General features: G+C 34.0%; 3 protein-coding genes across 4 annotated transcripts; 2 read left to right on the forward strand and 1 right to left on the reverse strand.

The window, feature by feature from the left end:
* Window positions 1–2,111: 2,111 nt before the first annotated feature.
* Window positions 2,112–2,970, forward strand: LOC125821247 (early nodulin-like protein 3). Its single transcript, XM_049500667.1, has 2 exons — window positions 2,112–2,319; window positions 2,570–2,970. Exons 1-2 carry the CDS (start codon window positions 2,112–2,114, stop codon window positions 2,968–2,970), a joined length of 609 nt encoding a protein of 202 aa, XP_049356624.1.
* Window positions 2,971–5,952: 2,982 nt separating this feature from the next.
* Window positions 5,953–16,418, reverse strand: LOC125821208 (enhancer of mRNA-decapping protein 4-like). Of its 2 annotated transcripts, XM_049500626.1 has the most exons (13): window positions 15,417–16,418; window positions 14,242–14,291; window positions 14,015–14,171; window positions 13,698–13,916; window positions 12,955–13,083; window positions 12,692–12,736; window positions 11,108–12,661; window positions 9,929–10,288; window positions 9,734–9,853; window positions 9,273–9,443; window positions 7,370–7,528; window positions 7,126–7,251; window positions 5,953–6,548 (listed from the first exon to the last, which is right to left on the reverse strand). In XM_049500626.1, exons 1-13 carry the CDS (start codon window positions 16,269–16,271, stop codon window positions 6,240–6,242), a joined length of 4,254 nt encoding a protein of 1,417 aa, XP_049356583.1. In that variant the 5' UTR covers window positions 16,272–16,418; the 3' UTR covers window positions 5,953–6,239. The 2 variants fall into 2 exon arrangements, with proteins under 2 accessions (XP_049356583.1, XP_049356581.1); XM_049500624.1 differs by having other exon boundaries at window positions 11,108–12,736.
* A 3,882-nt stretch (window positions 16,419–20,300) lies between these two features.
* Window positions 20,301–22,221, forward strand: LOC125821218 (uncharacterized). The gene has a single exon (XM_049500637.1). It carries the CDS (start codon window positions 20,307–20,309, stop codon window positions 22,206–22,208), a length of 1,902 nt encoding a protein of 633 aa, XP_049356594.1. The 5' UTR covers window positions 20,301–20,306; the 3' UTR covers window positions 22,209–22,221.
* Window positions 22,222–22,636: the final 415 nt, after the last annotated feature.

Below are 22,636 nucleotides of genomic sequence, written 5' to 3' on the forward strand. Positions count from 1 at the left end.
CCATTACGAAAGCCGCCACGATGAAAGTATGAGACGTGTCCGTTCGTTTCAATTTATGTGATTAATATTGATATTATTTGTTTCAATTTACGTGACTAATGTTAATATTATTTGTCTCAATTTATGTGATTCATGTGATACCGTTTACTTTGTTATAAAATTTGAAAAAGAAATGGATATCTTTGAAATTTAGGATATGAAATATTAGTTCTTTCGTTTTAATTCTACTTTTCTTTTTATTCTGTTTAAGGAAAAATATCTTTTTTTTAACAATTCTTTAATTTCAATTTCCATGTGACATTTTAAGACCACAAGATTAGATGTCATTTTGGTACATTTGATATATCTTTAATTAAACCACAACATCTTCTTCATTTTATTAAGCTTCGTGTCAAGTTAAGTTAAAATTGTTTTCAATTATTAAAAGACATATATATTATGTGTAATTACTTTTAACTTAGTGATTATATCGAAAATAATGACTATTTTTCAAAATGAAAATAATGTCTACATAAATTTTATTTTTGGCAAACTCTACTTATACGATTGCACTGAATTATTTACCACCAAATGACTTGAAGCCATCACTCATTGACATTGACACCTTAGCACTAAAGTGTGCACTAAGCTCCAAGCAAGTCACACGGTTCACACTCAAATCATTCGTTTGTACGGTTTTAAGAAAGTGGATGTTGTGAAGACTTTGGTTTTCTAGTTCAATTTTAAAATTAATTATATATATTCGAATTTTATTGACCTGATTAATATAATAAACGTTTAAATATAGATTTGATTATAACTTAAAAAATAATATAATTTAAATAATGTTTCGTATGATAGATAACAACAATAATAACATATCTAGTGTAATTCAGAAATAGTGTATGGAAAGAGTGTAACGCAATATCTTATCTTTACCTCGTGGAGGTAGAGAGATTATTGCCAAAACACTACCAATTCACTAAAGTGAAGCAAATCAAAGTAGTTATGAAAAAGAGAAATTACGATAGTGAAGAAAACATGTAAATTATATCATAATACGGTAACTGAGACACGATAGACAACAAATAATAACATATATCAAAAGCAAGAGATTACATGTATACAACTAATACTACCACAGACACAGTGCTACCGAACTCCCACTATGTCTAATTTATCGAAAAGCGAGGCAAGGCTCAACTACGTACCTACTAATCTTCTATCTTGATATGTGATTTTCATACCCTCCTATCTAAAATCATATTATCGATAAGCTAAAATTGTGTGATGTCTAGTCTATTCTTCCTATGACCACTGAATTTATAAATTATGATCGACCGAATGTTTTAAAATTTAGCTAGTTGAATCTTTGTCAAAAATACAAAAGCTTTTTAAGTAAGAGCGAAAAAAGTGATATTAAAAATTTATATTAATATTTATATTAAATCAATAAATATATGATATGTATTTGCCCGTACATTTTTAATTAACACTTAATTTCATGAGTTTCCTAGTCAAAGTTGTAACATTAGGCAAACAAATCTGTCAACGTTTAATTGTTTGAATTCAAAGTCAAATACAGATTTTGTTTGAATTCAATGTAACAGAAAATCCTAATGTAATGATGTTTTGTCTAAATTTATTTTTCTAGAACATCTGTTTTTGAATTTAATGAATTCAAATTTGTATTAAAAAAATCATTTTTTAAAAAAGAAAAACAACTTTAGTTTAAGAACTCACGCCATAACTTACAACTAAAAACGATAAAATACTTATCATTCGCAATTCCTATTACGTATAGTACTTTACTAGGAGCAGATTCAGAATTTTAACTTAATAATTGTCGAATCTACTCAATTACTAATAATTCACATGTAATGAAAATTAATTAATCATCCAATAAGTCACGTAATGTTAACTGTTAAGCCTTTTAAAAAACTGACTAAACCCACTAATTACCACTTCTCCCATCCACTAATTAATTAACTGTCATTATATAACTAATTAATCCCACTATATATACACACAAAAAAAATTACACTCGAACAGAGAACTATTTAGCACTTACTAATTAATTTCATCCTTTTGCTTTTTAAATACCCAATTAAGCTCATATTATTTTCCTAGTTATGGCTACTAATTTTGAAGTTTCGCTTCGATTTAATGTGTTCGTTCTCTCTCTTGTTGTTACGTTCATGTTTGTTTCGAATATCTTCGTGTCATCTTTTCAGTTTCGAGTTGGTGGTGAAATTGGTTGGATTAAACCGATTGGTAATGAATCTGAAACGTATAATGAATGGGCTGCTAGAAATCGATTTCATATCGGAGATACTCTTTGTAAGCTTTAGTTATCTCTTTTTTCAACTAATATTAAAAATTTCACACATATCACATGTAACGTTCCTGTTAGAATATCAAATAATGTTGAAAATTACACATTTTTAAGGGGAAGTTACATATTTGCATGTTTAGACAAAAATATTTACAGTTACTAATCAATAAATGTAGTATATATTATATATCTTTCGTTTTTTTTATTGAGTGAATGGCTATTTAAGTTAATTTATCGTTTTTTTTTTTTTTTCAGATTTCAAGTACAAAGGCGACTCAGTACTTGAAGTAACTCCGGCTAATTATCTCAACTGCAACACAACAAGCCCAATTTCCAAATTTGAAAATGGAGAGACAATTTACAAAATTAGCCATCCTGGCTTCTTCTATTTCATAAGTGGCCAGAAAAATAATTGTAATTTTGGCCAAAGAATCATTATTCGTGTAATGCACCCTTCTGAAATTTCTTCGCCGGCGTCTGCACCGGAGATTTCACCGTCTCCGGCTGTTGGTGGTGGTGGGGGTGACGGTGGAGATGGGTGGGGTTCGGATTTCTTGGGCCCACCGGCGATTAATTCCACCACAGTACTTTCTGTTTTTTCATGTTTTGTTACTGCTCTTGGGGGTGTTATGGTCTTTCTCTATTTGCTCATGTAGAAGAATTTATATATTCTTCATATTTTAGATATATTTTTATTTTATAGTTTGTTTTAGTTGTAATTTTGAAATTTGATTGGCATTGTATTAGTTTGAATTTGTGATATACTATGTTGTGAGTTTAAATTAGGTGCATTGTAGGTATACAATTTTGTTTTACCATCAAATTTAGGTAAATTTCGAAAGAGTACAAGTTACATATAACGTCAACATAAAAAAGGTATACAATTAGGTTATCATTATATGTTGAAATGTAATTTAAGAATTCAAAGTTGGATGATTTAATAGTGAAAAGAAATATTTATATTAATTGTGCATGTCCTCAAAGATCCACCTCTATCTTTAATTGGTGTATTAAGATCATGCTCATTTTTTATCATCATGTTGTGTAGTAAAATACATATAGTCATTATATTTTGTAGCACTTTTTCTCTCTAAAAATGTAACGGTTTTGTAATAATTGTAATATAATATAAATACAATTATAAATTATAATAAAACTAACTTATATCTTAAAGATGGTCAAGTTTTCCATTTGAGGCACTTTGTTCTTTCACGTGCCTTATTTAAACCATGGATGTCAAATGGAAGGTCGGTTTGAATTTGAATGTATCGAAATTGATTTAGTTAATAATTGAAATGGTTATCAACCCACACAAAAGTTACTTGAACTCAAAAATGCATTCATAACCTAACTCATCCAACTCTTGCTAAATTTTAGCTTTTAGTTTTTACTTCTTCTTTTATGATTTATTAATACTTAAAATAAAACAATTTTTTTAAATTATACAACATCAAATTAGAATCAAACTATTCATTAATCTTCATATTAATAAATAAAATTTCTTACAATAAAATCTAATGTAAGGTACTGCAAACACATGGCTAAGATTTTATTAACTTGAATTAACTACTAGCATTAGTTCTTATTATTATTAAATATCGAATTTAGACAACTACTTTTATTGAACCACATTTGCTTTCACACACAACATGCATTGCTCTATCAAGGTTTTGATCAAACACGACAAACTTCAGCATTGTTCTTGATAACGGAAAAAATGATAATTACATTGTTGATTAATAAATGAGACATAAATTGTCACTATTTTTTGCTATGAAAATTAATGAAATTGGAAACGAAACTAATAACCAACTAGAGGGAAGATAATGTATTTATAATTTGAATTCTATATAACAAATCATGTGGAATTAGTACTATTCTATTAGTATTTTAGTTTGGAATTAGTTTCATTCAAACCCACAGTTATTTCCATTAATAAGATATATTGGCTATAATTTGTGTTAAGAACTTCTTTTAATTTCATCAAAAAAAAAACTCTGTAAATAGTATTTTTTTTGCCCTAATTTAAAGGCTCGTTTTGACATAGTATTTTCTTCACCCCAATTTAAAAATTTATTTGACATATGATATGAAATCATGATTGATTCAAAGTCACATATGATATGAAACCGTGATTTAAAATCAGATTAATTCAACATCAAAGTTTCGTTTGAACATGCAATTTAAATTTCTCAAATTGCATTTTTTCACTAAACATGAAAATTTCACAAGTTGAAAAAATTATCAAAATTCCCTCTTAAACTTATACAATATTAGTATATTACCAAATGAGTCAACACTCCAAGAGCATTGTCTTTAGCTACTTTTACATCTACATTGCAAATACATGAATATCTTTTCTACACACGCTATCCTATATTAACATAATATGTTCCTACATAACTCGATCCGGGCGTATTAATATCGTCAACCAAATATCGTATAAATGCATAATTCGATTCGGGCATCTTAATACCGTCAACCAAACATTGTATAAATGCATAACTCAATCTGGGCATATTAATACCGTCAATCAAACACTCCTTAGGGCATCTCCAACCCACACACCAAAGTTTACATCAAATTTGGTGTCAACACTATTTTAGTAGAAATCAACTCCAACCCACTGCACCAAATTTTACATCAAAAAGAAATATTTTTCTCTCTCTTCATTATTATATTATTATTTCTTATTTCATTTATATTTTCTTACTTCATAAAACAAATTCTTTCTAAAACATTCACCATATATAATTCATATTATTTTCTTTTATAGTCGTTTAATATAAAATTATTTTATACTATAATTTTTTAAATAATATAAATTACTAGCAAATATTATACATAATAATGGATAATACAAATAAAAGTGAAATCATTAATGAAATACAATTAAATCATAATTGAAAAAATTATTTTAAATTCTACATAAATATTCAACTTTCAAGATCACTACAGTGCTCCCATAAATGCTCTATTAATGCATTACGAAGTTCAAAATGAGCTTCTTTGTCCTTTATTTTTTTATGTCGAGCTAGAAATTGTTGGAATCGATAATTTTCATCTATTGCCATTTCTGCCGTCGTAGTTGGACCCGACACATCTTGAATTGGTGCATTAAGATCACGCTCATCCTCAATTATCATGTTGTGCATTATACATGAAGTTAATATATCATGTAGCATTTCTTTTTAATTTTTGTGAAAGTTAGTTGTAGTTATATCCAATTATAATTTATAGTAGAATTAACATAAATTTAATTTTTTTAAAAAGTCATATATAGAAAAAATTAATGTATAAAAAAAAGCTAACTTTTATATCTAAAATTAATATTATAAAAATATTACATAAAAAATAATTAAATATACAAGAGATTTAATTAAAACACACAATTTATATAATATTTAATTAAAAGTTTTGTATAATGAAATAATATTAAAATATTCAATAAAGTGAATTGGTGTGATGAATAGTGTTTGGTGTAACACTATTCACACACCAAAATGGTATAAAATTTGGTGTTGGGTTGGAGCTCCAAAACACCAAATTTTACACCAAATAAGAATTTGACGTAAAATTTGGTGTTGGATTGGAGATGGTCTTACGCATGATAAGGCTATGAGAGAAACCATTTAACCTTCCACTTGAAATTGCAGTAAAGATAACAATGTACAAAGTACAAAAAATTTTATACACAATACTTCCACCCAAAAAAAGACTAATACTCAACAAACCCGAAAATCCAACCAACCCAACTATAAGATTTTACCTTAGAAAAAAAAAATAACAGTAGAAATCAACATAAAAGGTAGGTGAAGGCTTCAACTCTATAGTACTTTTTGTCTAATCCAGAATAATTTGTACAAACTTTAATATCCCACCAGGCGTAATCGTGTGTTGTTCTTGAAAAATCATTTACAGGTCATTAGCATGGAGCATGGAGCATGGAGTTGATAACATGCATTATCAGACGAATGCTTGAAAGTTCCGCGGGGGTTGTGGTAGGGAGAGTCCGATGATGGTTTAGTATCTGATATACTTGCTCAAAAATAGGCCGCACGTGCAGTACAATCACCGGGTCAGTTGGATTTATGGCTGATACCACATCCCTCATCCAGGATAATTTTCGAGATGTCTCATTGGTAAAATCACACGCCACCTGCTGAAGAAGTGAAAGAAGTACTCCTTGACTCAACGGGAGAGGATTCATTGATAAGATACCCGACAGATCAACCTGGTAAAAGGCACAGGGAAACCATTAAGATGGATCGGGAAAAGAAAATTACTTCAAGGATGCACCAAAAGTGTGGCCTTGTCGCCAATGAAGCAAGAAAGGCCAAGGTTCAAATCCTGGCAGTGACAAAAGTTATGTTGCTCAGACTCTTTGAAAATGATTACAAAATCCTCTTTACTTTCTTAAACTACGTGTAAAGTCATTTTGGTACATTCTACATCTCTTTAGTTTAAAACCACAAGATTCAAAAATCTTTTCTACTTCCTTAAACTCCGTGTCAATTCAAAACCATACAAACAAATTGAACCAGAGGAAGTAATAAACTACGAAATCAAGACACCAAAATTTGAAATGATCCATTTAGATACAAGAACTTTTTAATTGAATAAGGTTAGTTACTAGTCAATTAGCATTTTCCAACTTCATCATTTGGATGGTTTGGAGTCCATCCTTCTATCAGCTCAAAAGATAGGAGGTGAAACATTTGCCTAGTACAAGGAATAGCATTCAACAGCAGTACTAAACTACCCGATATTTTAACCGTCCATAAACAAGTGATAAAGAGTAAACAGTATACCTGCAAACATAACCGCGATACAATAGACACATCAGTTCTGTGCAAGGCTGTAGTGAATGCCTCCTCGTACTTGCGCTCCGCCAACAATCTAGATAACTCTTTCATTGGATCAACAGGAGCCTCAAGCTATTAAAGAAGATAAAAGTTTGAAATAGAACAATAAGGATTTAAGTCTGAAAGCAGAATACAAGTAGCTATCAATTATTCTATCTAGTAAAAAGTAATTTAAGGGAATAGAAAGAACCTTCTCATGCAGTAATGGTCCATTACTCATGTGGCTAACCAGTGGATTCGATGACTTGGAATTTGCTCCAGAAACTGCAAGCGTAAGCAACTTCTTTTGACCATCAGCTAGCTCTCCGCTCAATGTTTGAGTCATAGATGATGCGGAATTAATGGCATCCTGAAAATAAACTCAAGTGTGAGTTCTTATTTAAAGATAAGAAAAGTCAAATGCATATGCTATTCCAAAGAGAGTATAAACTTGGCCATTATCAATGATAACAAGTATATCCAAGAAAAGTTAACTGACACTCATTGCAACAACTTTTCATACATACAATGGAAACAACCTCTCTACTTTCACAAGGTAAGGGTAAGGTTACGTACACACCACCCTCCCCAGACCCCACGTGTGGGATTACACTGGGTATGTTATTGTTGTACAACGAATTATCCATTCAATTCTATCACCAGAGAAATGTCAAGAGTTACATTCACCCAGTGAAACCTCCATAAACATATACCAAAGGTAAAATCCATATTTCTTTTTCTATTAGCGAACAACAAATCAAAGTAGGGGTAAGGCTGCGTACACACCACCCTCCCCAGACCCCACGTGTGGGATTGCTGTTGTACAATGAATTATCCATTCAACTATATCACCAGAGAAATGTTGAGAGTTACATTCACCCAGCGAAACCTCCATAAACATATACCAAAGGTAAAATCTCCTTTTCCAAGTAACTACAGCTTTCAAATCTAAAATGGAAGTAACAACCAAAAGAAGATTACCACACACAATCTCATGACATCTACACTAAAAGAGTTAGTCACTAAATCTCTAGACAAATGAGATGAACATGTATCACTCAGTAACCTTGAAAGCAATAACACAATTTCCGACCCAACACATGCCTAAGTCCCCCTTATATATAGTCAAGAGATTAGCCCCCACCCCAAACCCAAGTATCCCCTAGGAGAGTGGAGACAGTGGGGAATGTTCATTGTGATGCTACGTTCATGTATTCAATAACAGCATATGCAAACCTGCTTCCAGACCCTTATATAGAGAATACAAATATTCACCTCTGCTTTCCAATTAAACAGCTATTACAAGGATAAATGTTGTCGTTTGCTCTCTATTTTAGTGATGTGGAAGCATGAATATCAACTTGTGAAAAAAAGAATGAATATCAACTTTCTTATTTTAAAAAAACATGATATATCAACACACACAGACATATATATATATATATATCATTTTTCCTAGAGAAAATAGTTAACATGAAGAACCTGGATTTTGTTAACATGCCTATAGAACACAGCATGAATTAAACAGCTACTACCCCGAGCTTCAGGTAGATTCCATTATTCCATTTTGTCTTCTTTAATTAGAAAACTAATACTCCCTCTATTAAACTTTGTTTGACTCGCCACAAAGTTTAACAAAGAAAGAAAAATTTAAAAAACTTGTTGTCTTAAACATGTCGTAACATTTGTGTAGCTATAAGCCTATAACACCTTAGAAACTTGTGGTCTCAAACATGCCATAACATTTGTGTAGTTATACCTATAGAAGTTGTTAGTATTAATTAAGGAATTATAGAAATGTGTCATTCCTTTTGGAATGGACTAATAAGGAAAAAGTGTCAAACAAAATGGAACGAAAGGAGTAGAAAGGATGGTCTAATAAGAAGGAATAAGAAAGTAGCTAGGTTGATGGTGCAACAAAATAATTGATAATCAGCATAAAAAAAAAATCCACATAGGTCGTGGAAGGAGTACATCATTGGCCACCAATAATTCTCCATTCCAGAGCATAATATAATGTAAGTTAGATATATTGAAAAAGGAAGGAATTGTCCTACCCGAAATTAGCAAGAAAACAGAAGGGTAATAATAAAACCACTGCTCAGAAGCCATACCCTTAAAGCATGTACTAACGGTGAATGCATGGACTCAAATTGCTGTAGAGCGAAACCAGTGTGTTCAGCAAATCCTTTCTGAAACGTTAAATCTACTTGCTCAAACATTGCCTTGCATGACATCTCAAAGGCAGGGATCACCGAACCTTCCATTGTAGATTTCAAAGTTTCCTGCAGGACAGTTAGAATGTTATTGGGTACGTAGCATCCAACATTAATTTTGAAAACCAAAGCATCCAGGAGAAGGAGCACTATGAAGACAGCAGAAAAGAAAAATAGCAGGTTGAGATGTTCAGGAAGCAAATTCAAGGAGCTACTATGCTTGTTAGAAGGAAATCTAGCAATCAAGCGTTGCAGTGGAGCCACAAAACATAAGTGAATAGACAAGGTTGAGAAAATGTCTTTGTACCCACATTGAGTGGCATTAACTAAATAAAGAATTGTCTGCTCATGCTCCTCACCTGAAGAGCTTGCTTGCCAGAGGTCTGGAATTGTGCTTGAATTTGCCTAGCAACGGAGGCTTCAAGTTTAGAGCTAACTGTTTTCTCCAGTTGGTTTACTGCCTTGTCACTAACTCCTTTCTGCACCATTCACATTCCGTCATTGACGAACAAATTCATTTTTTTTTTTAAAATCCAGAGTTTCATAATATTAACCTGGAAGGCTTCTGAAATAGCAGTTGATACAGTTTTCTCAATGATAGGGACAATACTGCGTGTGACGGCTTGTCCAACAGCTGTCAGTTCTTTCTTCATTATTTTTTCAATTAGCCCTGGCATGTCCTTGTTAAAGCAGTTAGATATCAAATTGGTTATTTGTTGAGTACGATCACGAAGTAATTTCTCTTGTTTAGCACTATCTTCTTGGTAACGGGCCCATAAAGCATCGGAATTGGCCTTGACAGCCTTCTCCATGCTCTGTCCCAAGGCAGCCTCAAGTCTTCTTCCTTCTTTGGTAACTGGAACAGCAACCATCATACCCATCTGCTTTTGCGTTTCTTTTTGCATATTAAGAACCTATGAAGGCACAGCATTGAGAGAAAATGGAAACAAGTAAGAATAGCATAGAAGCAAAACAAAACGATAATGTAACTAGGATGATAAAACTGCAGGAAGCGCAATTTCCGGCATGCTTTAATGTTTCATCAATGCAATACAAAAAACGGTTGGACAAAGAGTCCTCTCACATAATAAATATATGTATAAGAATCAGCTTCCGTCACTTTGAGAAGTTTGAATGTTCCAAGAAGAGAATTCTCTGAAAGTAGTTTTACGAACAATTAGACGTGAAAGAGACCTAGATGACGGAACTTGACTGAAAATAGTGCAATAAATTTCGGGAGAGAAATCCCTGAGGGCCAATGGCGCATAGTTTGAAACTCAAGTGGATAATGGACCCGCACCCCTCTACCCTTCTCCACTAAAACCAGCATTTGAGCTTGTGACATATGCCTAACCGACACATCATGTGCTGCGCTCTTACCACTAAACTAGGGGCAAATTCTAGGAGGGAAATCGATCAGGACAAGGACCAATTAACAGATAGAAAAAATCGCAATGGGGTGCAGAAAAAAAGCAGCCGCAAGTGGCATATCAAGGGAAAATGGATCACCATCTGTATAAGAAAAGTAGTAGTGAAACTTCAAAGTAATGGCAACCATCTAAATATATGATTAAAGTAGTGACGAAAACCTGTAATTTGAAATACTAACTGACTAAAAGCATGATAAATCAAAATAATAACAAGAATATTAAGACCATTAAAGTTTAACATTTTTTTTTTGAGAAAGGAAAGTTTAGCATATTTATGCACAGTCCTGTAGTCAAAGCAGGCACCTGATTTAGCTTCTCACGCATAGACAAAATTTGTGAGACTGCAGCTTCCATAGAGGTGTTACTTGAGCTGACACCACCCTCATTGGAATCAGATGACTTGAAAGAACCAGGTGAGGGCGAAGCTGGTTCAAATCCTTGAGTGTTCTTTGCCTTTTGCTTTTTCCCTCTGGCACTAGAAGCTGGAGGTTGATGAGCAGAAACTTGCACATTTGAGTCTAAATTATTTCCAGAGATCTCCTTTGCAGAGTCACGATCTTCTTCAGGGGCTGTTGATGCTTGGATCAGCTGCTCAGTTCCAGAAACCCAATCAAACTGCCTAGATTCCTCGACAATACAAGTTTCAGGCGATAAGGCACAACATTCTCGAGCCATTTCTATTCCAAGATCAGATGCCTGAGAGCAAAAGGGTTTCTCCTTGTTATCTGACACAAAAGTATGAAGTTCTTCTTGAGAGCCAATATCAGTTTTTTGACTGAATCTTGTTTCACCAACATTCTTAACCTCCACCTCCACATTGCGGGCTTCCTTGTTGATTACAACATCCTGGATACTTGATTGTCCCTCGCTTTTATGTTCATTAACATGGTTTACCTCAGAAGATGATTTGGCCATCAATATCTCTGAAGGAGTCACTAGATGAGTAGGGTGCTTGAATTTAACTGTATTACTAATACACGAAGAACCATCATCACGGGACACATCATCTTCATTTTTCATTGGGTCACCATCTGACGAAGTAAGGCCAGTCAAGTTTGGATGAATGGCATCCATTTGCCTGTCAACTGAATATTCAACAGCTTTAGGATCCCCAAAATGGTCATTGACAGAGAGATCAGGCTCAGAGCTGTTTGATATGCTTCTGAAACCAGAAAGTTTTCTAGCCAACTCAGGACTCAAAGGTGGTGGTGATGTAAAGGGAGCAATATCAGTATCAGTAGTTATACTGGGTAAACTAGATGATTTAGATTCTGCAATAGAAGAAGCAAATTCCACAGAGGTGGCCAATGCAGTGCGTGCATCAGTCATAAGAGGTCTAGCTGTAGCTACAATCTCTGTGGCACTCTCATTCACTAAAGTTTTGGGTGCAGCACTAGTTAAAGGGAACTCCATTTGTTTACTACCAGGAAGATCAACAGGAACATATCCTTCAATACTAGCAGCATCACGTGAAACATTAGATTCCGTCCTTTCGAAGCCCACACCATTCTCCATCGGAGGTGGCAAGCATTGGGATAAGTCCAAAGCATACTGCTGAATAGCCTGCGTCTGTACACAGTACACCTGAACAATCTGTTCACCATGAGGCAGTAAATCACTTGTTCCAGTGAAACTCAAAATTGGCATTGTAACTGTAAATTCAGCTATGTAATCCATATGGGTTGCCATTGGGTTCAGGCCATACTCTAGATGAACAACATATATGGCATTCTTTTTTGCATTCGCTAATAAGAGCAGACCTGCTTGAGACAATGCTACAACTTGGTTAAAAAATGTCTCTTCAGCACGAGCTTCAGCAGAACTCTTCAATTCCAATGTTTGTATACAGTGCCATGATTCAGCATCACTAGGAAGTAACCAGCCTTCCTCACTTGCTGATACCAATATCTTCATTTCCCGATTAAGTAAACCCTGTATGCTTTTGACCGGTTATATGTGAAGAACAAAACGCTAGAAACAACCAAGACACAAACTTATAGAGAAAAATAAAATAAAATCAAGATCAACTTCTGAATGTGTAGCAATTAGTCTCCTAAAACATGATCGCTTTAGGAAAACACAGCTTATTCGTCAAAGAAGACGTTTGTTTCTGTCAAAAGATGCTTGCTATAAACTACATTAGCACGTACCCCAGTGATGAGTATGATGTGATCTGGGCGGTCTGGAGCAGACAGGAAGGTGGCTGAATGAACAGGATTACCATCATGAGGCCTGAGAATTGCAATTGGTTGAGGCTTCCGGTCTTCCCAAATCTTTATCTGTAAAACAAGATACAAACCACATGCATGAGTCATGAAGCAACCAACCTTAGTAATCAAACCAGAAGATAATCCATAGTTCATCATCAGATCATTTTTTCCCTTTCACAGGACACAACCACATCCTTTTTTTCTTTTTGTTTTGTTTTGACTTCAGAACTTAACACATTAACAAAATACAAGGGTGACGGATGCATAAACCTAAAACTGTGCAAGTACTAAAGAAGAAACCATCAGTTACAGTATGACATTGCCCATTTCCTCATAAGTAACAAAGGACTGCACACATTTTGGGACATTATTTGCTGTCGGTTCAAGAGAACACTGGAATCTATACAAACTAGATATTGTTTTTATATAATAACATATTTATTTTTAGCACTATATTTTACATGATATTCTTACCAAACATTCCCATGTCAATTGTTAGTTGGTTATTCCAAAATGCATGGGATGCCATCTCATGAAAAACAAAACAATGCCTTGAGGGACTTGTTGCTGAATCATCATTTTACAAATGAAAATGCATTGAATGATATGGCTGCTATATAGAGCAAAGACAGCAAATATAAATGCAAACCGTTTAACAGACAATAAGCAAAACTTTCACGAACCGTGCCATCCACTGATGCAGATACCAATCGAGTGGTCATCCACTGGCACATTGACAAATCAGTCACTTCTCCATCATGAGTACCAACAAGTTGTACCCCATCAACCAACCTGTCAACAGGACACCTGAGGGGTTCATCTGCTGAAAAAACTTCAGCTTTTCCAAATTTTGTGGTATCAATTTTTAAAACATGTCTTCCGATCCCGACCACAAGAATTTCCTGTTGAAGAGAGCGTAATATTAGTTAAGAAGAAATCCAGTAGAATAACTATGCTAGAAAAGAGTTCCACAAAAAAAGGAGAGAAGGATTTATGGTACTTGTTTGTGACAATGCCAACAAACTCGGGGATGAAGAGATTCCCCCTCACCAACTATTTGAATAGCAGTGACAATCCTCCCTGTAATTTGGGGCTTATCTTCCTCATCTGGTCCTTCAGTAATTTTCCATATATAAACACGCCCATCGACACTTGCACTGAAAAAACGGAAAAGTTAGATAGATCACTTACATAATACCTGATATGAATAAAAGAGAAGAGCACTACCTAGCCAAAAGGTGAACATCCTCAGCAAAGAAAGCCATGTCTGTGACCCTCTGAAAGAAAATTCATGACTTAGATTAATACAATAATGCCATACTCCAAAAGAATGGTTAAAACATATGATAAAGTTCCAATTACTAAGTTTTACAAAATACAGATCTTCTTTTGCCTTACTAAACCAAACAAGACAATTTTACTGATCTCTATTTACAGAATAAGCCTAGTCTGTAATGGTTTTATACATTACCACAACCAGTATAATTGTACTCGGTAGTCGGTTCAACAATCCAAAATAAGCACATGCCAAGAAGTCAAAGGCCAAAGAGTAATAGCAGCTCTAAACATGTAGATATGGTCCCTTTTCTAAAAACAACGAGAGGAAGATGGCCTTTACTTGAAAGTACAACAACACACCCAGTATGAAGTTTATTTCAGAGCCATGTCTAGAGAACCAAACATATGTCTTCTGCATGACATGTGACAGCAGAGTATGACAACAAAGTGTGAAATCAAATGCCACACATTTCAAAAATAAGAGACACATTCCAATATCCCATGAAAAAATCATGCACGTTTCAATTTCACATGCACCTAGAATATAAGTGGAAAAGTGAATATCATGACTTCAATGAACAGTACCAAAAATTAGAGCTTCTCCATAAAACCCCTCTACTTTGGAAAATCCCACAAAATATGATGACTTTTCATCATCCGGCCCTATCCACAAAATATTCAACTTGACAAGACAATTGTTACAAGCACATCACAATTGAGAAATACTTACTAGAACCTGATATATGCATAAGTGCATAAAATGTGTCTTTTGTACAAAATTCAACACTTGAACAACGGATAATTAATATGACTAAAATAACAAAAAATAAGTTAACTAATATATTGCCTTACCTCAATTTATGGCTTAATCATGGTAACATGGTGTGGTGCATGGCAAGTTATTTCCGAATCGAATAGGAGTGCAGTACAATCTCTACAATTTTACCATCACTAGTATTTTATGCATACCAGCTAGCACAAGTATTTATAATGTTCATAAATCGTTCACATAACAAAAGAGTACGAAATTCACATCAAATGTATCTAGGTACATCAATGAAAAGATCCAATAGATTAACAGAACCATTACAACAAAAAAATGTAAGCTTGCGGAAAAGGCCAACCTGTGCAAGACCTTTAAGCAATGACCTCAACGCGGTATTAATGTTAAGCACGCGAATAGCTCCCAATTTGAGTCCATAACATATATAACTTTTGTTAACTGCAATTTGCCTGCCTAAAACAAGTCCCGGATCCGAACCATACTTGGTAATGGGAGTAACCTCCAGCTGAGGCTGCACTTCACCAGGCAACCTATCATCTATATCATAAACAACATGATCCCCATTCAAATGTCTCCCTTTAGGTAACTTCCTACTCGGCATTCGCAACGGGCTACTCCCTGAATGAGCAATACCAACATTTGGTGAAGCAGAAAAATCAGAAAGCTCAGACCCAGAAGTTGTAGGCTGTAAAGGAGGAAGTTGCACAGTGGGTTGCTGAAGAACTTCAGGAGTTGAAGGTGGCGCACTTAACAAAGCCATAAGTCGAGCCCCAGGGTTAGGATTCGGGTTATTTCCAGGATTCAAGAACTGGTGAGGACTAGTAGGGGTGGGTGGTGGTTGAAGTGGTGGAGCAGGGAAAGACATAGATCTTTGCGGATGCATATGTCCATCATGTTGAGGTTGATGGTTGTTATACTGTGGAGGAGTATTCTGATTGAATTGAGAAATATGGTGAAAAGGGGTTGTCTGGGGTGGGTAGTAAAGTCCTCCGGCACCTCCTCCTGTACCACCACCGGCGCCGCCGGCAGTAGGCGGAGGATAAGAAGCTGAAGGAACCGTAAATGAAGAAATCAAATTCGGGTTAATGGGGTTCTGGGTATTCGGGTTTGTTGAAACTGGAGTTGAAGGCTTGAAGAAAGTATGCATATCAAACGGTGTTCCACCGGACTGGTTTGGATTTCCGGCGGAAGCCATAAATACCTTAAATAATACTACAAAAATACAGTACTTGGGGAATCAATTAACGACTATATGAAGAGAGATTTGATGAAGAAGATGAATATGGATGATTGAATGAAGGATTTGGAGACAGAGATCGGATTAAGTGCAAGATTGAGTAGTGTGACTCTGTTGAGAGTGAGTGATGAATAGATTGGGACCTTTGGGGGGGAGTAATGCTATTATGGGAAGAAGATGGATGAGAAAAATATTATTTTATTAAATTGGGGATCTAATGAGAAATTATTATTTTTATCTCATGACACAGTGAATGGTTTGGTAGTTAAACAAAGTAAGCATGTATTATTATTTCATCTTTTATTTTGAATAAAATGATATATGAATTCTCTCATAACGTATACATATATTATTAGTTATGTGATTTTAACAATAAAATCAAATATTAACTTATCTCTTATGCAGAATTTAATATTTGTATAATTCTCTCAAACTCAAATTAGCTATCAAGCACCCTGAGACTGTCTTCTTTCTCGCTTTTATTCTTTTCTTAAAATATAAAATGTCATGTAATTGAGAATTTAAATGTGAAGAAATTATAACTACCATTGTCGAATACATATTGAAAAATGTTAATCAAAAGAAAAAAAAACTTTACATCTAAACTTTGAGTGTCAGAGGATAAAAAAATGGCGAATAAAAAGGAGAAAGATGACTAGGAACAACAAATGAGAACAATAGAAAATAGAAGATTATGAGAAGTGGCGTGTGATGACGATCGTTGGCGGTTTGCATAAAAAAATTAATGCGGGATAGGATATGTTATATTTCGAACCTACACTTTAGGCTGGATCAATATCTGATATAATTCTTGATCCAGATATATTCATAATATGGCATGAAACATTGAACATAATTTTAAGATGAGTGGAAAACGTGATTTAAGAGCATTGGAGGAAAATAAGTTTCGTAAAATAAATTTTTCATATATCATAGTGTTAAAATATATAAAATGACATGAATGTCAATATAAATATACATGCCACGATAACATGCTACTAATTGTTGATGAAGTCTCAAACATAACTTAATTAAAATTGAATGTCGGAACAAGGCCTCTAGCATACATTACTCTAAACATACTAAAATATTATAAGGTTTCATCTGTTTGCACTTAATAAATATCTTAATTTTAACTATTCAATTTTCAGTCATTAAGTAATCTTAATTGTTCAGATCTTAATCAGTAAATGTGTTTATTTTCCTTATGTAATAACCACTTAATGGATCTGAATGATTGCGATCTATAACGAAGTCTTCATATCATTGAGATGTTTATTTAAGTTTTTTTTTTTACAAAGATGACAATGTATCGGTGCTCCATCTACTTTCACTCGTCACCCATACCCACCATTTCAACCACAATTACCATCACCATTAATAACCACCACGTACAATTCATAACAATCATTCTCAATCCAACCACCACCACCACTTTTGTCAGTCACCAAAATTAATCGTTATCACCATTAGCAATCATTTACAATTGCACCACCAATCACTATTATATCCACTAATAATTATCGCCGTTAGTCAATATTATTCCACTTAATTAACATTCTCAATCACTAACCACCATGGTTAATCAATACTATCAATTGATATATCATAAGCTACTGCCCACAATCGTCATCAACCGTCAACATCATCTCAAATCGATTCACAAGTTAGCCACCATCATCAATTGCCATATAATTTTCTTTAAATACCTTATTAATATAATATTATACTTTCTTTGTCCCAAATTATAAGACTCACTTTTTTTGTCAGTTAAAAAAAATACAATTTTGTATTTAGTAACAATATAATTTTAAAATGTTTATTTTACCCATTATAAAAGGATCTATAGCCATACAAACATCTATTACTTATTTTAGACTAAAAGTTTCAAAAGTCTTTTTTTTAAACTCCATACAAAGTCAAATTACATCTACAAATATAACATGGAGGGAGTATCAGTTTAGTATTTTATTTGAATTTCACATTTTTTTAATACATTCAAATGTTAAGACAATAGTCTTAATTTTAAGATCTAGATCTTAATGCAACGTCTTAATGTTTAGTATATTCAGATTCAAACCTCTAAATCTTAATGTTCATCATAATATTCTAATGTGCATTTAGATTCATACGTTTTAGTTTTGATGAAAACATAGTAATTTGTGATGGTTGTTACGGTTCGCATCTCACGAGATGTGAATCACATGAGCCCATCGCAACTCCATGATGGGTCATTGTCAATAACTCTAGCATGCATTGGAAGTATACTGTCTGAATCACCTTTGATGTAACCGCATGAACATGCACAAACTCGTAACATAACGTCTGACAAAAATCATTGTTATGTGATATGCGAGATATCTCCTTGCATTTTACCACATGATTCCTTTTCAAAGTGATATTTGAGCGATCAACGATTTAACTCATAGTCTGAAGGTACGAGGTATTATAAGTGTGGGATAAAGAAAAATTGAGAAGAGACGATGAAAAACCTGAGATATTTTGAGTTTGACCCTTAGACTACTTTTTAATAGTATTTTATATTTGAATAATAAATCAAACAATATAAAGGAAGTTTGTATTTTTTTCACCAATCACTTCATGTATTTATTTCTTTTTAATAGAGAATTTTTTATGAATTACTATAGTTTGAAGTAAAATTATTATTAGTAACTATAGGTTACCTAATTATGATTCATAATTATTATTTTGTCGTTGTATTTGTTGCTCAAATTCATTATATTTATTCGTTTGATACAAAATATTTTTTCGTTTAAACTAATTGCATCGACACATACAATTTCACTAGACTAACTATCGATTCTCTAAAATAAAGAAAAAAACTACATAAATCGACCATTAGACCTAAAATAATTACATGTCCATATCCAACTCAAAGTGATTCAAGAAATACCCATTCTCTCATAAAAAAATTACAGGTCATTCCTTCTTTCATTAAGACTGATTATATTCGCTTAACTGATATTAAATCAGTATCATATATTGTATTTGTATCATTAAGATAGATAATTTTCGTTTAACTAATACTAAATCAATACATATATACAATATTGATATCATTGAGGTTTCTTGTTCATAAATTACTCATTAGTCAACGATACTATAAGGGTATATGTATATTGTTATGGTATCATTAATGTGTTTTGTTTAGAAATTACTCATTAGTCAATGATACTGTAAGAGTATATGTATATTGTTATGATATCATTAAGGTTTCTTGTTCAGAAATTACTCATTAGTCAATGATACTATAGGAGTATATGTATATTGTTGTGGTATCATTAAGGTTTCTTGTTCAGAGAATACTCATTATCAATGATACTATAAGAGTGTATCATTAAGTTTTCTTATTCAGAAATTACTCATTAGTCAATGATACTATAAGAGATTATGTATAGTCATGTAGTATCATTGACTAATGAGTAACTTCTGAACAAGAAAACTTAATGATTACCAAATATATTGATTTATAATCAATTAAGCGAAATTATCAGCCTTATAACACCAATATAGTATATGATACTTATTTAGTATTAGTTAAACGAAATTAGTTGAGAGTATATATTGTAATTATTTAGTGGAGTATAAATATAAAAGGGTATATGTTTGTAATTATTTTGATTTTATGAGGTATTTGCTTATTTTTCCTAAAATAAATTGAACCAAAATGAGCTAAACTAATATATAACCGCCAAATTTAAAAAGATTGAGCGGGTCATATGGACCAATTTTAGCCAATTTTTTGTTAAATGAATAGTAGTACTATACTAGGTCACAAACACACTATCTTCCGCCGCCTTTAAACTCTTCCGCCGTTAACCACCGTATAGCACCACCATTGTCATTTGTCGCCGTTCAGATTCATCTTTCCATCACCGCAGCTCGTTGTCCAGTTTCCCCATTCGGACGACGCGATAATGGAGTTCTATTGAGTCGCGAGGCTCTACGGGTTGGGTGGTCCTGTTTCTAATCATGTTGTTGCTAAGAAATTTGAAGCCTTTTTTCAGGCGGAAAAGCCACTATAGCTTCGGTATCCTCTCTAGAGCAACTACCTTACCGGGCGAAATCACTTCAGAATTCCACGAAATATGCTGCCGCAGAACTTTTTGGAGCTCTACTTCAAGCTGCAATGAGATGATTGGATTGTCATCAAGTAATTCTCGAAATCCTTTTTTCTTTCATAATGTTGCGGAATTCTGTACTTTGTTAGGTCAAGAGAAGGCAGATGAATTGTTAGATAATGCTGCTGCTACTAGTGGTAGTGATAGAGGAAAGGAAGCGAAATATACTACTAGAGAGATGGTTGATTTTACACAGATTCATATTAACAAGCTGCCAAGGGTTTTAATCATGGGACGCCCTAATGTAGGGAAATCAGCATTGTTTAACCGATTGATACGAAGGAGGGAGGCGCTTGTGTACAACACTCCTACTGATCATGTTACTCGGGATATACGAGAAGGTGTTGCAAAATTGGGGAATTTGAGGTTTAAGGTGTTGGATTCTGCTGGTATAGAAGCAGAGGCTTCTTCTGGTTCTGTTCTTAGTAGAACTGCAGAAATGACTGGAAATGTGTTGTCGAAAACTCAATTGGCACTCTTGTTAGTTGATGCAAGAGATGGAGTGTTGCCTATGGATTTGGATGTTGGAAAGTGGTTGAGGAAGAATGCACCTGGAATGAAAACTATTGTGGTGATGAATAAAGCTGAATCGCTGGATGATTGTGATGGTACACTTGCATCTGCTGCTGGTGAGGCTTATAGATTAGGATTTGGCGATCCCATTGCCTTATCTGCTGAGACTGGACTTGGAATGGCTGAACTTCATGAGACTCTTAGACCATTACTTGAAGAATATGTGCTCCAAAACAACTTATGTGCTGATGAGGAGGTACAGGATAATGACTCCTCCTCTGAAGATATGGAGTGTAAATTGCCATTGCAGTTGGCAATTGTTGGACGGCCCAATGTTGGAAAGTCAACCTTGTTGAACACAATCTTGCAAGAAGATCGTGTTTTAGTTGGCCCTGAGGCTGGTTTGACTAGAGATTCCATCCGCGCTGAATTTCAGTACGAAGGAAGAACCATTTATTTGGTTGACACAGCAGGCTGGTTGGAGAGGACAAAACAACAGGAGAAGGGCCCTGCATCTTTAAGTATTATGCAATCAAGGAAACACCTTATGAGAGCACATGTAATTGTTTTGGTCCTTGATGCAGAAGAGATTGCAAACACTAGGCGAAGCATGAAGCATGTTGAAGTAGTTATAGCAAGGCGAGCGGTTGAGGAAGGACGTGGTCTTGTTGTGATTGTAAATAAGATGGATCTTCTAAGAGGGAAAGAAAATTACAAATTGTACAAGAGCGTAACTGAAGCTGTGCCCCAAGAAATTCAGACAGTTATTCCCCAGGTCACAGGGATACCTGTTGTATTTGTTTCAGCTCTAGAAGGAAAGAGCCAGATAGCTGTAATGAATCAGGTCATCGAAACATATGAAAAGTGGTGTTTGAGATTGCCAACAGCTCGTCTTAACCGTTGGCTATGTAAGGTAATGAGCAGACATTCTTGGAAAGATCAGGCAGCTCAACCCAAGATCAAGTATTTCACTCAGGTGAAAGCTAGACCTCCAACTTTTATTGCATTTATGAGTGGAAAAACCCAGCTCTCAGATACAGATTTGAGGTTCCTAACTAGATCTTTGAAGGAAGACTTTGACTTGGGTGGAATACCAGTCCGTATATTGCAACGAACTGTTGAAGGAAATAGTAGAACTAGTACCAGCAGCAAGAACAAGCAATCAGCTAATAGAATGATGGAAAGGGTTGTATCAGACAAAAGAACAATCCTTGCTGTAGAAAACAGCAGCACCACTTGAATTATCCAAACTTTAGCGTATTGTATGTGGTCATATCTTTAATTCAGAAAAAAAGACAGAAAGAGTATTTTTGGTCTTTGGGAAGGCGTATATCCACTTTGGATTGGGTGCCCGGCATAGGGCTTTTGACGTACCTTGTAAACTCCCTCCACCATTGTCTCAAGTCTTTTCTCCATTGTATCCTATCATAGACGATAGCCCTCTATATTTTATGCTTTATGTGAATATGTCAAGGAAGTTAAGTTTTCTTTTTTGTTTTAATTAATATAGGGTGAAAATCATTTTGTTTTTTCTACATGACTGAGTCTTTCAATGCTTTTGTGGTAAAAGTTAGAGAGAAATAGTTCTAAATTATTGGAATAGATTAGAAGAAAAACTATGACTAGATTTTAACAGAGGTATGAAATAGCTTCTGCTTTGGATACTCT

Source organism: Solanum verrucosum, unplaced genomic scaffold (genome assembly GCF_900185275.1).
Source record: "Solanum verrucosum unplaced genomic scaffold, falcon-dt-bn FXZP01000222.1, whole genome shotgun sequence".
Lineage (NCBI taxonomy): Eukaryota > Viridiplantae > Streptophyta > Magnoliopsida > Solanales > Solanaceae > Solanum > Solanum verrucosum.

Bases quoted from the DNA above. Each gene is read 5' to 3' on its own strand.
- LOC125821247 (XM_049500667.1), top strand. From the start codon at position 2,112: ATGGCTACTAATTTTGAAGTTTCGCTTCGATTTAATGTGTTCGTTCTC. The intron at 2,320-2,569 runs GTAAGCTTTAGT...TTTTTTTTTCAG, and splicing joins TCATATCGGAGATACTCTTT to ATTTCAAGTACAAAGGCGAC.
- LOC125821208 (XM_049500624.1), bottom strand. From the start codon at position 16,271: ATGGCTTCCGCCGGAAATCCAAACCAGTCCGGTGGAACACCGTTTGAT. The intron at 14,292-15,416 runs GTTGGCCTTTTC...ATTTTCTTTCAG, and splicing joins TGCTTAAAGGTCTTGCACAG to AGGGTCACAGACATGGCTTT. The intron at 13,917-14,014 runs GTACCATAAATC...TCTCTTCAACAG, and splicing joins GTTGGCATTGTCACAAACAA to GAAATTCTTGTGGTCGGGAT.
- LOC125821218 (XM_049500637.1), top strand. From the start codon at position 20,307: ATGTTGTTGCTAAGAAATTTGAAGCCTTTTTTCAGGCGGAAAAGCCAC.